This window comes from Alosa pseudoharengus, unplaced genomic scaffold, assembly GCF_046254945.1.
Source record: "Alosa pseudoharengus isolate Yale_2024_CS ecotype anadromous, Long Island Sound unplaced genomic scaffold, YU_APseudo_1.1 YU_APseudo_1.1_scf_2, whole genome shotgun sequence".
Classification (NCBI taxonomy): Eukaryota; Metazoa; Chordata; class Actinopteri; order Clupeiformes; family Clupeidae; genus Alosa; species Alosa pseudoharengus.
In genome coordinates, this window is record NW_027468663.1 from 58,526,734 (window position 1) to 58,540,565 (window position 13,832).

At 41.4% G+C, this 13,832-nt stretch overlaps 1 protein-coding gene and 2 long non-coding RNA genes across 6 annotated transcripts in view; 2 read left to right on the forward strand and 1 right to left on the reverse strand.

The window, feature by feature from the left end:
* The window catches only part of LOC143134922 (tumor necrosis factor alpha-induced protein 2-like), a 177,683-nt gene that overhangs the window by 96,449 nt on the left and 67,402 nt on the right, over positions 1 to 13,832 (forward strand). For 2 of the 4 annotated variants that reach the window (XM_076295646.1, XM_076295650.1), the window contains exon 2: positions 6,167 to 6,348. In XM_076295646.1, the coding sequence (XP_076151761.1) occupies positions 6,201 to 6,348 (148 nt within the window). In that variant the 5' untranslated portion in view covers positions 6,167 to 6,200. Of the gene's footprint in view, positions 1 to 4,623; positions 4,693 to 6,021; positions 6,084 to 6,166; positions 6,349 to 13,832 lie in introns of those variants that run through there. The other 2 variants (XM_076295647.1, XM_076295648.1) reach the window with 2 other exon arrangements.
* On the forward strand, positions 6,360 to 8,424 carry LOC143134923 (uncharacterized). Its single transcript, XR_012988732.1, has 2 exons — positions 6,360 to 7,356; positions 7,836 to 8,424. It is a non-coding gene; the product is annotated as an uncharacterized LOC143134923 (long non-coding RNA).
* On the reverse strand, positions 8,473 to 11,299 carry LOC143134924 (uncharacterized). Its single transcript, XR_012988733.1, has 2 exons — positions 11,109 to 11,299; positions 8,473 to 9,413 (listed from the first exon to the last, which is right to left on the reverse strand). It is a non-coding gene; the product is annotated as an uncharacterized LOC143134924 (long non-coding RNA).

A 13,832-nucleotide genomic window follows, 5' to 3' on the forward strand; every position in this document is an offset into this window, starting at 1 on the left:
CCATCATTCTGCCCCCCATCCCATCCCATCGTTACCTGTGTCCTGCTCTGTTTCTCTTGCTTCTTTGAGTTTACAAATGATTTCCTTTCATTTCACGTTTCCATATCATTATAACCCGATTCGAAATTATGTATTATTTATGAATTAATTAGATTATTAATTAATGAATCATTTTTAACTCCTTTCCGCCCTTTTCATCCCTTTTCATCACGCGTACCACAGTTTGGGAATCCCTGGCCTAGAAATCTAGACGCACCCTAGCGGCAGCAAATATGTTATTGCCTAGTCTGGCTTGTCAGGCTATAATTTTAATGTTTATCACAGTGAACTACCACCATTAGCAAGCTGTGGTAAGCACGTTAGACATATCTAGGCTATGTAGACATATCGAGGTTTCACAAAGCCTTGACTCGGGGGTATACGTTAAGTGATACTACGATTGCAGTTATGTGATATATTTGTCAAACTAGGCTTTCAGCTCAGATCTGTGCGCGTTCTCGGTGTTGGGATGACGTTGGCCAATCGTGAAATGTGGAGACGCACAAGACCGCCTATATTGAAAAACAATTACTTCCGCAGTTTTTAAGACAATTGATTGGTCAGTGGGGGGTAGATTACACGATTTGAGCTATAACTTAGCACATAACCTCCTCCCGACCAGGTTTGGTTGACAGCATAAGATACCATGGTGATATAGCGACACTAAAACAGATCCACTTTCGTGTCACAGTATACCCTGGCTTCAGGGCCGGTTCTCCCTATACGCACACTACGCAAGTTGCGTAGGGCCCCACAAGTAAATGAAGGCCCCTCCCCCGTCTCCCCTTCAGTCAGTCAAGCTACAGGTATACAGTTATAGCGACAGTGTCTCATAGGCTACATTAAGAAGATGAACATGAAACCGAATTACCATTCAGGGCATGAGAAATGGAAGAAGAAACTTCACGAGAATGAACAGCGGGAACTACAGTCGGGTAAACTTGTGTTCGTTCCATAGTTTGATGTCAGCATACAGTAGCCTATATCTCTCCAGCGCGTGTTGCTGTCCTAGCTTAGGCCTATACAGGGCAGTGAATCCCCTGATCTGTCTGCGGCTTGCTTGCCAGCCTTTCCCAGTCACAGTACATCGCAAAGTTGTGAAATATAATCGCATATTCCGTTTTTTAAATGCGGCGACTGGCTACATTTATATATAACCACGTCTTTAAATGCGTTCATAATAATGTGCAGCTGGGCATGAAACTAGCGGTTTTTCAGCAGAAACACAGGACCCGTCGAAACTAATCGGTGATTTCACTCTTCCAATACATTTTTAAAAGAAGTAAATCGTTTTACAATAATTTCAATTTAAATCAAGCTTTAGTTGGTTTAGATAGATAGCCTACAACTGAACGCAGCCTATGCCAAATGGAAAGTAGCCTAATGTATTGATTTGCTGTGCATACTGGACAATAGATGCTCAACGTAAATTAGGCCTACATGAAGTATTAAAATGATTATTTAAAATAGTCTATGTTTGAAAAAATATTGAAGGGAATCAGGGGGAGCCAGCTCAGTAGCCTATCCTATGTCTTTGGCAAGTAGCCTACTGACACAGGTGAAGAACAGTCAGCCTCAGCCAGTAGGCTACAGTACAAGCAACCAGGCTACATTAGCTTACTTCAAGTGTCAAACTGCAGATTTCTGAGTATCAAAACTGCAGCTTTGGAGGAAATATTTGCAGTTCTTATGCAGGAAATGTATTTTGGACACAACAAAACGGCATTGTAGTGCATATAGTACTGTATTTTACTGCAGAAATGCAGTATTTTGGACATGAAAATACTAGGCTACTGCACTATAGCCTACCTGTAGTATAACTGAACTGTACTTTGAAAAAAACTGCAGTTATTTTTTGTAATCGGATATGTACAGCAAGCATAAAAAGCAAGCAGCCCAGAACCTAAAACTGGGCATTTATAGCTGTGAAGGTGATTCACACACAATTATTTTTCTTTCTCCTGGTCCTTTAAGGGGAAAAACACTATATTTGGTAATTTCCGTAGAAATCCTAAATGGGGTGGGATGATTGTATTGGGAGCACTGAGGTGTCAGATGTGACTGTCAAATAAATGGTTACAATTTGGCCCTCAGAGTTCAGGTTGGAGGGCCCCTTAGCAGGATTTTGCTTAGGGCCCCATGGAGGTCTGAACCGGCACTGCCTGGCATTGAGCGCAACATACCTCGCTAACCCACTAATCGAGATTCGTAGTATACCCCACTGGTCTCTTGCAGATTCACGTGCTGTGCGTGTAGCCACTGAGTGAAATGACGCGTAATGTAATCTACTGTAAACAGAGAATGACGTGTGGAGTTGGGTTAGTTAAACAAGTTTGGCATGATATTGTCATGACAACTTGACATATAACTGTGTTTGGCCTGACTTATCTTCTAGGAAGGGGAATATTCCGTTTCAGATTTGTGTTGTTTTACTAGAAGATCTAAATCATCACTACACTTGTGTGTTCACTACACTACACTTGTGTTCACTACACTTGTGTTTTCATTACACTACACTTGTGTGTTAATTTCACTACACTTGTGTGTTCCCTACACTTGTGTGTTCACTACACTACACTTGTGTGTTCACTACACTACACTTGTGTGTTATTTACACTACACTTGTGTGTTCCCTACACTTGTGTGTTCACTACACTACACTTGTGTGTGTTCATTACTCTTGTGTGTTTATTTCACTACACTTGGGTGTTCGTGTGTTCATTTCACTACACTTGTGTGTTCACTACACTACACTTGTGTGTTCAGTACACTTGTGTGTTCAGTACACTACACTTGTGTGTTCACTACACTACACTTGTGTGTTCATTACACTACACTTGTGTGTTCACTACACTACACTTGTGTGTTCTATACACTACACTTGTTCATTACACAATGATTGCTAGGTTACGGGGACGCTGGCGAGACACGCCGCTCCGTCTGGCGTCATGTTTTTGTTTGTTTTTATGTAATGTTCGTAATTTTATGTAATGTCATGTTTATTTTTTGTATTGGTTTGTCTAGTCAAATGTTTTCCCTATTTTTTGACGTTATTTTTTTATATAGTTTTCGTGTTATTCTTAGTCCTTTTTACTGCTTCTAAGTCAGCTGATGTCGTTGACGTTGGGAGCTTGCTATGGCTAGCTTTTGCCCTAGCTGGGCATCGGACATCCTTCCATCCATCCGTGAGCGGTGCTGCACTTCACTGTCTGGTCGAGGGGATCTCTCGGGACAGCTGGATCTAGGCTACTCTGCGAAAGATCTGCCGTGGCCGCCGAGCTGTTGCTGACCTGCGAGCTGCCATGCCAACTGCAGACTAAAGTTAACGGTGAAGAGCTACAATCTCACGGAGCAACAAACGGTCGCTGTTAAAAGTCCATCTACATGACCGCCCACTACTTCAGACTGTGCTTCCAGTGATCTCCAGACTGCAGTCTACAACGTTAGACTGCCAGTGAATTCACCGGGTTGGTCAGTTGCTAAAGAACTTTGTTGGCGTTGCATGTGAAGACAGCTCTGTGCGCAGTTTTCACGGATCATCATTGCCCTTGGACATTTTTCAGCTGGTTTGGAAATTGGACTAATTTTAACATCACTTTTCCCACTTTTTAAATATATATATATATATTTTTTTTAATTTGTTTTGTTGTCTGTCTTGTATGTCTTGGTGTCACGGGTACGCTGACGACTACGCCGCTCCGTCCAGCATTTTTTGTATTTGTTATTTTTTAAATGTATTTGTCATGTCTTGATGTCATGGGTACGCTGGCGACTACGCCGCTCCACCCAGCATATTTTGTCTTTTTGTTATGTGTCTTGTCTGGAGCGCTTTGGGTTGCACATTATTCATGTTTATGACTGTTGTTATAATGTGTCATTCGGTTTTTGGAATTTCAAGTTGACATTGTTTGGGTGTCATCATTACAACAACTTGACATTAGCCAAGATGACATTATTTGAGGGTGTCTCTGTCATGATGACTTGACATTAGCCAAGAAAGAAATGGAAGGTGTTTGGCATGATATTGTCATGACAACTTGACATATAACTGTTTGGTCTGTGGCCTGTGGCCTAGGAAGTGTGTGTGTGTGTGTGGGAAAATTCCGTTTCAGATTTGTGTTGTTTTACTGGAACATCTAAATGCAAACAAATGCAAACACACATGTATCCACACATTACTTGTGTTTTTCACACACACACACACACACACACACACACACACACACTTAAGTCTCGTAGACAGACAGACATACAGATGTTTTGTTGTTGTTTTGTTGTTTTAACGGTACCATGGAGTGGTGAGTAAACATTCAAAGGCACATGAGAGATTGCAACAGCGCGGAAAACGAGGATGCGAGTCACGCAGACGCCCATTTTACATATTAGTCATATTACACACACACACACACACACACACACACACACACACACACACATAATAGTTTTTCTTCCCCCTCTCGTCACTTTTGCTCACTTTCAGATTCCACAAACACAACTTTCACATCCAGTGGCATGCACACACACACACACACACACACACACAGGGCAAAGTGTTGAAATACCAAAAAGTACAGTCTGTGGTTTACACACACACACTCACACAGACAGACAGACAGACAGCACATAAAGCAAACAAGCACAGGAGTCCTTAAGGTAAAGTACCAGCACACACACACACTGCCATCCTATGATTGGTTGCATTGCTCATTAGTGCAATTTAATGTCTTTGTTTGTTTATTTAGGCTTCTTGTTTATTTGGCACATGAATGTGGGTTCACTCGCAGACACACAGCTCGATACAATGGGCCGTAATCTGCTTGCTTTGGAAGACACACACACACACACACACACAGACACACACACACACACACACAGACGCACACACACACAGACGCACACACACACAGACACACACAGACACACACACATACACACACACACACATACACACACACACACAGACGCACACACACACAGACACACACACATACACACACACACACACACACATACACACACACACACAGACGCACACACATACACACACACACACATACACACACACACACAGACGCACACACACACAGACACACACACTCACACATTAGAGTTGGATGTCTCGAGACCGGTCTTGGTCACTTGGTCACTTTTACGTGGTCTCGGTCTTGTCACAGTCTCGACCGTCTTTGGTCTTGGTCTTGTCTTGGTCTCGGATCCCTCGGTCTTGTCTTGGTCTCATTGTCTTGGTCTTGCGGTCTCAGGTCGACATAGTGGTCAGGAGATTTGCAACAAATATGTCCATGATACAAAACATAACATTCGATAATGCAACATTAAATTATTTCGCCTTATACATATTTCCCATAGCTGCTGGAGGTGTTAGCTGTTTTATCAGATGACTTTTGGACCAGTTAGTACCAGTCAGTCAGTAATATCAGTCCTCAACAGCAGACAAAGGAGTCTCAATCCTCTAATAGTGCAGTAACAGCTGTCATGCAATTGCTATACATAGTTTATCTCACCCAGTCTACGAAAACATTTACAGTTAGTGAGCTCACAGTCACACACATTCATGACATGGTCTGTCTCTGCATTGTTCTGTCTGTAGTTGAAATAATACCTTCTTTAATTTAATTTAACCTGGGACTGAACCTCTTACCCCAGTATGCTGCTCTTATTCAATTGATGCAAGTTATGGTGTAACACTAGCTCACTAGCTGTTTTTTTTTTTTTTTTGGTCTCGGTCTCGTCTCGACTTTGTCTTGGTCTTGACTCAGTCTGTCTTGGCCTTGGTCTCGTCTTGGTCTCGGTCTTGATACCCTCTGGTCTTGGTAGTGTCTTGGTCTCGGTTTAGGCGGTCTTGACTACAAGTCTAACACACACACACACACACAGAGACGCTCCAACAGCTGTGACGTCAGGCTTGCTGTGGTCAATAAAAGCAGCGGTGATGTACAAAAAGTCAAATGAGAGTTTGGTTCCTCTCTGACTTCCTAAATTTCCCCACTTTTGAGTATTTGTGTAAGCACGAGTATAATGAGCAAGTAAGGATTTTATTTGTGATTGCAGTTGTGTGTAAAAAACTGTAGTCTGGAGTGTGAACTCGTTCTCATTTCTGTGATTGCAGTTGTGTGTAAAAGAGAGTGAACTCGTTCTCAGGCATGGCGTTCCTTCAGTCCCAGAGCCACGTCGCGCAGGCGTTCTCAGCGGTCAAGGCCAAGGCGGCCAGATGCAAGAACGTTCTCAGAGGGAGACCGTTAGCCGAGTCCGCACGACCTCCGGAGCCCTCCGACGCGCGCGGCAGTGAAGGTGGGTCAGGTGTTATTGTTTACCTTTATTCGTTAGAGATTCTTACTATCGTTACTATGACGCCTTAAGACGCACAATGCAAGTGTAGATTTGTTTATGCGTCACTGGTGAATATTCGTTTAATAGGCTATGTGGCTGTTTTTTTACATCACAATTTGTGCTATCACTAGCACAGCCTGTGGCTGTTTTTCAAGTCATGAATTGTGTTATGACCATATTATTATAGGCAGTGTAAACACACCATTGGGCAGTGGGTTATATTATGAGGTCAGTTTGTCCCGATTGCTTAAACACTATTACCAGGCTTATAGTCCTACTAACGTTCAAAACCTTAACGCCATCCAGGCAGTGGTGGTTCTAGACAAATTGTACTACAGGGGCCAAGGACGGTAGCCTGACGTAGTCATACTCAATTCTAGTCAGAATTTGATTCTGATACTGCTCCATTGAGCTGTGATTATGGGGCGTGTTTCAAACGAACCAGGAAAAAAAATGCCTCTGCACTCAATTGGATAGACCTACAACCAATCAGAGCAACGGAGTGTGTGACGTATGTTAAGCGACGCATAGTTGATGTCAACAGAACTCAACTGCACGCTGGAAGAAGTAGAAGAAGATGTGAGCGATTTTCGCAGGTGTTGTAAAAATAATGTAAGGATACACGGAGTTCTTCAACACACGAACCTCATTTTTGAGAGAAACAGTAAAGGTGAATGCATATACGATCAAGTTATCCGTTTAGGATTACAACTCCACAACACTGCAAACAAATCGCATCCCATTTGTCGGTCCTGTCAGAACTTTATAACACGGTTGGAACGCGACATGCCCGTGTTTAAAAAATGGACAGAAGACGAAGGAGACCAGCCTGAAGAACCGTGTTCATCTGAGGCATCAGAGAAAAGAGACCGGTAGCCTACTCCTTCCAAGACGCCCCGGACTCTGAAGAAGTTCTGCCCCAATCCGTCAACTCCAACCGGTACAAAAACGCGAAGAAGCATTACAGAGGTAAGCTTGTTACATTTCTACTTCTAATGATATGACTATGAGAATAACCTCGATTGCCACATTTCACATGAGTTAATAGTGAGTCGTGATTATTGTCCAATGTGATAAACACTGTGCATTCCCACGCTCCTCATTTCCGTGAAATCTATCTATGATTTAATCATCTAGTCATATTTTGACATGCCTAGTATTCTGGAAGCCAGCCCGAATTTCAGTGTAGTGTGAGCAAATGTTACCAGGATAAACTTGTACCTGATGTGTAAGTTGGCCTCTGTCACTTTGTCAATATGTAGAAACTTCATTTTGTAATGGACTAGCATGTTATCCAACCCCCACTTCTGTGCTCTGCACCTCTGTGGCATCTGCAATTGCAGTCACCATATTTAACAGTCTGTATTTTCCAATGTATTGTCAATGCACGTTATACTTATTAGGCTATACTGTAATTCTTCACACTGATGTGTTCACTTATATTTCAGGTTGTCACCCATTTTCCATCCACTTGACCTCCACCTGGAACACCTAAACAATTTTCTCAAATCATTTATGAGAGGATTGGGACCAAACATGTCAGAAATGTCAGCAGCCAGAATCAGTAGGTCCATTGGCATCGTCAAAGAGCTAATGGACAAAACGGACACAGAGCTGGAGCTGACAAGGGCGGCTGGCATTCATCATGTGGCCCGAGAACAGGACGTTTAAACACTGGTAAACGTTTTCAGGGAGACAACTTTCCCAACAAAAATCACCCAGGCAGGCAGTATCATGCATTCCCGAATTTCAAGAGAAACTTATTGGCAAAGCTAAATTACCAGGAGAAAATAATGGACTGGCAAAATGTGCCTATTTAAATAATTAAGTAAATGTGAAATGTAAATGGTGATGGTAATTTGTATATTGTTTTCACAAATGACAATGTAAATAATTGTGTTTTCATATAATAGTTTAGTAGTATCCACATTCTTGAAACCATTTTTGTGTGTTTTCTTATTGGTTGTATGTTCAAAGTTCAGCGTACATCTTCAAACATTACCTATTATGTGTAGATATTAAAAATCTTTATTGACATGTCTTATTGTTTGTCTTTTAAATGCAGAACCATCACCAACCAGTAGAGAAGTATAAACCATTTTAATTTTATTCAAAAATATTAATGTAACAGAGGTAAAAAAAGGCATTTGCACAACAACAGGACCCTGAAGCTACAAATTTGAGCCTGAATTTGAAGCTAGTCTGAGATCTTCAACATTGACAAGCCTGATTCCAAGTTACTTGGTGATGATTGTATCATCCTCATCATCAAAGTAACCAGTGTAATCCATGTCAACCTGAACACGGTCATCCTGAACAACACCGTCATCAAACAAATTAGTTTGACTGTTCGATGTCATCAAAAACCTCATGCATAATTCATAGCATCTCTTTTGCATGTTCCAGCTTGTATGTAGGGAGATTATGGATAATGAAGTCCAGGTCAAATATCTGTGTGCACTGTTCTAAAACTGATCAATGAGTTCATCTCCAAAACCAGTGCAGGCTGTGTCGACTGTGTAAAGTGGTATGTTTGTATGGTCCTGAAGTAAACTACTCCTGTAAGTTTGTAACAGTTCCCTGATCAAAAGTGTGCCCTCAGGTGTGACTATTCTGTGTTTGTGGTGTGATGAAACCTCCCCTTGAAAGTGTTCATATTTGGGGATTAGCTCCCCACAACCTTCAGGTTCACAAGAACAAACAGAATGGCAGTGAGTGCAGCACAGATGTCCTAGATCAACAGATGTGGTGTGTTCCTCAAAATGGCAGTACAAAACTTTCCGCAGACAACTAGTGACTCCATTAAAGTACCGTCTTAACTGCTGGGTCAAGCTTTGTACTAACATCCCTCACAATCCAGTGTAGGCACTCCAGTGTATGGCCAGGTACTTTAATCAGACCCAGTCTGATGTTTGTTCTGTTTGGGCTCAGGGCCAAAATGATTGGATTGTCCATCTGAAGCTGTTTCATAACCCTGGCTCTGGATTCACGATCAGCAGAAGCGGTCAATGTCAGCACAGGTGTACCTGGAAAGTACGAAAAGCAACCAATAAGTAACAGTAAAAATAAGAAATTATGAGTAGTATCATTTAGTACTTTTTAATGACTGTACTGACATCTAAAAAGAATACATCACTTATAAGGGGTACAGTGACTACTAGGGGTGTAACGGTACACAGAAGTCACGGTTCGGTTCATACCTCGGTTCGGACATCACGGTTCGGTACGAGTTCGGTACAATGGAGGGAAAAGCAAAACAAAAATGCAGAAAGCATTTTTTTTTGTACATGTCTCAGGCTGTACCACCTAGTGTCATACAGTCTCTTCCCTGAGCTATCTGCAACAGCCTGAAGTGTGTAAGATGTAGGCTAAACAGTACAATAAGTACCCAGACTCCATCTGTAACTTGTAAACAAAATAAGACAATCAGCTATAAAACTGGGCCTACAGCATCTCTTATTTCTGAAAGTGCAAATTACATAGAAAAAATATTTTTTTAAATCCACTTAAGCAAAACATCTGTGTTTAGTTGTATATGGAAGGGTCTACAATTTGCCTCAATATTTTTTTTATTGTGTGTAAAGTAATAATCTAGCCTACTAACTGTGAAAATATCACACTATTTTCAGTCAACAGTTTAAAAAAAAAAAACGAAATTGCTCCTTTCATTTCATACACAGACTACAAGTCACGTGACTTTGCCCTTTGACGTTAACTCACCGTAGCATGGTTTGTTTATTAGCCTGGTTAGCGTTGTCACTTTATTTTACTCTATGCACTTAACACTACCAGAACCTCATGTGAGAAGTTACAAGTTACCCCAACATAAAGGTAATTACCACGCGATTTACATAGCTTTCTGTCATTACGAAATAATTTCATTTAAGCCATAGGTTTTGGCCCTATTTGTATGTGTATCCAAAGGCTGCTGAAGCGCAAGGGAAGTTTTTTCCCCTCGTTTCAGTGATTGGTAGCCTACATCATCTGGGTGATGGCTTCGAATATGTGTAGCATTTTTTCCACTCACATACCCAACAACTGCTGAACAACGCCGACACACAGTTTCATCTTATCCACCACTCTTTCGCCTGTACTGACGTTACTGTAACTGAAGTTCTCAAACTTGCGATCTTAAAGAGACTAGCGGATCCTCTAACTCTTGTGGGTCTAACCTTAGTGCTGCTAATGACTGACTGACTCGACGACGACCTGACAAAAAAACATAGTCGCCAATCAGAGCTTCAGAGCTAAGGCGAGGCTACAGATTAGCGTTAGGTGTCGCTAAAGAACTCGCGTAACTCTCGCTACTTAACAGTAATTGCGCATGACATTAATTAATCCGCACACGAGTTTTATGTATTTTTATACCGTGTATTCTCCGTGTAAATTCATGCACCGAACCGTGACGCCCGTACCGTTTCGGTTCAATACGAATACATGAACCGTTACACCCCTAGTGACTACCAATATGGGTATGGTGCTTGAGTACATAAAGCAACACCCAAATGCCCTTTTGCAGCCTGACCACTGATATAAATAAAACAGTAACCTACATTAGAATGTTTTAACAGCTAGTTCGCTACAATCACACTAACGTTATGATTGTACCAAGTCTGAGTTAGCGAACGTACAACGATACCTAGGCTACTATGTTTACAACATGGGATTCATATCACGACATTGGGAGTTATTTGCTAAGTCAGACAGTTAGATTCTCTTACCATTTGTAAGTTAGATGAACTTCGTCCACGACGATACCCATTACGTTGGCTTGAAAAACATCGGAGGCTAGCATGTCCCTCCACTTGTGCACGCCGAGTTGCATCGCCGTGATGCCCATTGACCTCTCCAGAATAAGTCCCGCCTCCGTAACTTCCGTATCCATCCAACTTCCGGGCGTGGATTAGGCTTGTTTGACTGTCAGTACACGATCCGTACCGCCTGCCAGATCCGTTCTGCGCATGCGCATAATTACGTAGTAGAAGACGTAACGATTTCTCTGTAATATCTGTACCGCGCATGTCTTGAATCACTTGACGGCCAACGAGCGGCACAACTGGCGGCATATCGTTGTAGGCTACATTTTATGTAAGTCATTATTCAGTTCACGGAGAGTCTGTTTTATTTATTATTGTATTTATTTATTTAGGCGGCACAACTGGCAGCATATAACTTTGTAGGCTACATTTTATCTAGCCTAAGGCATTATTCAGTTCACGGATCTGTTTTCTAAGGATATTTAAATTAAGTATGATATTGGCACCGATCCAAAACCGCATATCAACGTCTCTGTAGGCCACTATCCTACACCTTTGCGACATTGTGTGTTTTTGTTTTTTTGTAACATGTAGGCCTAGTGTGGCGATGTTGTGATGTTTTTAAAAGTAGGCCTAGCTTACGCTATGCCATGCTATAATATTACGAGGTGCTATAATAATAGGCTATGCTTTAATATTACGAGGTGTTTGCTTGGTGCAAAATCCAAAACAATAAAGGAGTTGAGTACATGAACATAGACCATTTTGATTACATGTGGAATGGAGTCGTTGTCTTGCTGTTACTGCAAACCTTCAGTTTTCTGTAGGCTAACCCCCTTTGCGATTCATTGCTATATTGATCCTAGGCCTACCTAACTAACTTACCTTGTTTCAATCTGAGGTCGGAGTAGAGCAGCTGTGTTGTCAAAGAGTCGAACGACGTGGGTTCTAAATCTCGCTGGTTTTGTCTTTTTGCATTAGAAGGGGGGACTATATACTAGGCCTATATCTAACCTAAATGAGGAAACAATGCCACCAGCGGTGTTTAAAAAAGATAAGGAACATAGTCCAGCAGGCAGAAATGCATATTATCTACATGAATCTGAATCGAACAAGAAAGTCTACAAAACTGACCAAGGAAATGACTTGAAAGAATGCATTGTGTGAACATGAATGAAGTCACGACACGAGACATATTAATGAATAAAAGTAGTGTTAATTATAATGTCACAAACATTCCCCAAGACAAACATCACTCTTCCACACCGGGAGGGTGGTGCACCCCACACCCAGCATTCACTCTAAGTTCGAGGGCGTCTCTACAGACAGTCATGAATTTTTCCATGTCCGGGACATTCTCGAATATGAATGTAAATGGCTCCCTTGCATCCCACTCAGTTGTGTCCTGCAACACCCTCCAAGCATTAATCTGGTCTTCGTGCTCCATCGCCATGTAGGATGGTTCATGCACCCACCCAGTGAACATGAAGAGCCCAGGGCTGTTCCTCAGCACATATGCTGCTGAGTACATGTCCTTCAGTATGATGGGAAGGTCCTCCACTTCTACCTGCTCCTCCTTTGATAGAGTAAAATACCTTGAGTTAAGACTACATGTTTATCTTTACAGTAATGTAGTCATACCCATTTTTTAAAAATAGTTAATAATTTTAAACTTTTTTGGTTTCATTTGTGAGTTACTTTGGACAACAGCATATGCTAAATCATAATTTCATGCACAAAGAACATATAGGATGAAAACAAATGGTTGTCTGGTTAGTTTGGCCATACCTTAACTTTGTGGGATCGAGGAATCCTATATATAGGTTGAAGGGTGCCTGCCGTAAGCTCTTTTGCCTCCTCGGTCCAGAAGGCAAAGCGCTGTCCAAAGTGCTGCCCATGCCTTTTCAAAAGTCAGAGTACGGTACTTTTAATATAGCATAATTGTAAAACAGACCAATGTTTTACTGCTTGAAATGTGTTTGGTTCCTACCTAGTGATCGAAAATGTCTCCAGAATCTGCAGACACCACCACTTGCGAATGGATGGTATGTCCGTCTGTAATACACATATAATATTGGAGATTTGCACTGTTTATTTTTTAACATTCTTGCTTACATGCTATGAATTACAACTTACATCCAAAAAGTCAAATTGGCCATTTGTGCAGATGCTGAGGGCGTACTGTTAAAGAGAGAGAAAGATAATGATTACAGAGGTGTAGGACAAAACAGGAGAAATTGTGTGGAAATTGTACAAGTTTACCATAATCATGAAGATCCCACAACTCTGTCCATCCGATTGAATTGGAAATGGCTGGAAAGTAATTCACAGTTACTCAAATATGGTGTTGACAACCATTGCAGTATACTGTGTCCACTGTGCAAAAATAAATGCCAAGATATTACATAGTGAGTAAAGTTACATCAAAGTCTTTTCCGGTCTTCTCCACCCATGGTCCAGCAGCCACTGCTCCTGCAAGTTTTCTGGAAAAAAAAATTATGCAAGCTGTTAAAGATAAAAAACTGAATCCATAGAACAAGCCTTTTTGTTAAAAATTTAAGCCATAGAACAAGGCTTTTGCTCAAACACGATCATAGTACTTTTAACTGTTTGGACTTTTGATCTGTATTTCTTAAGGCTTTTACACAGCAACTTCAAGGACAATAATCGTTAAGATGTCTTTCTTAA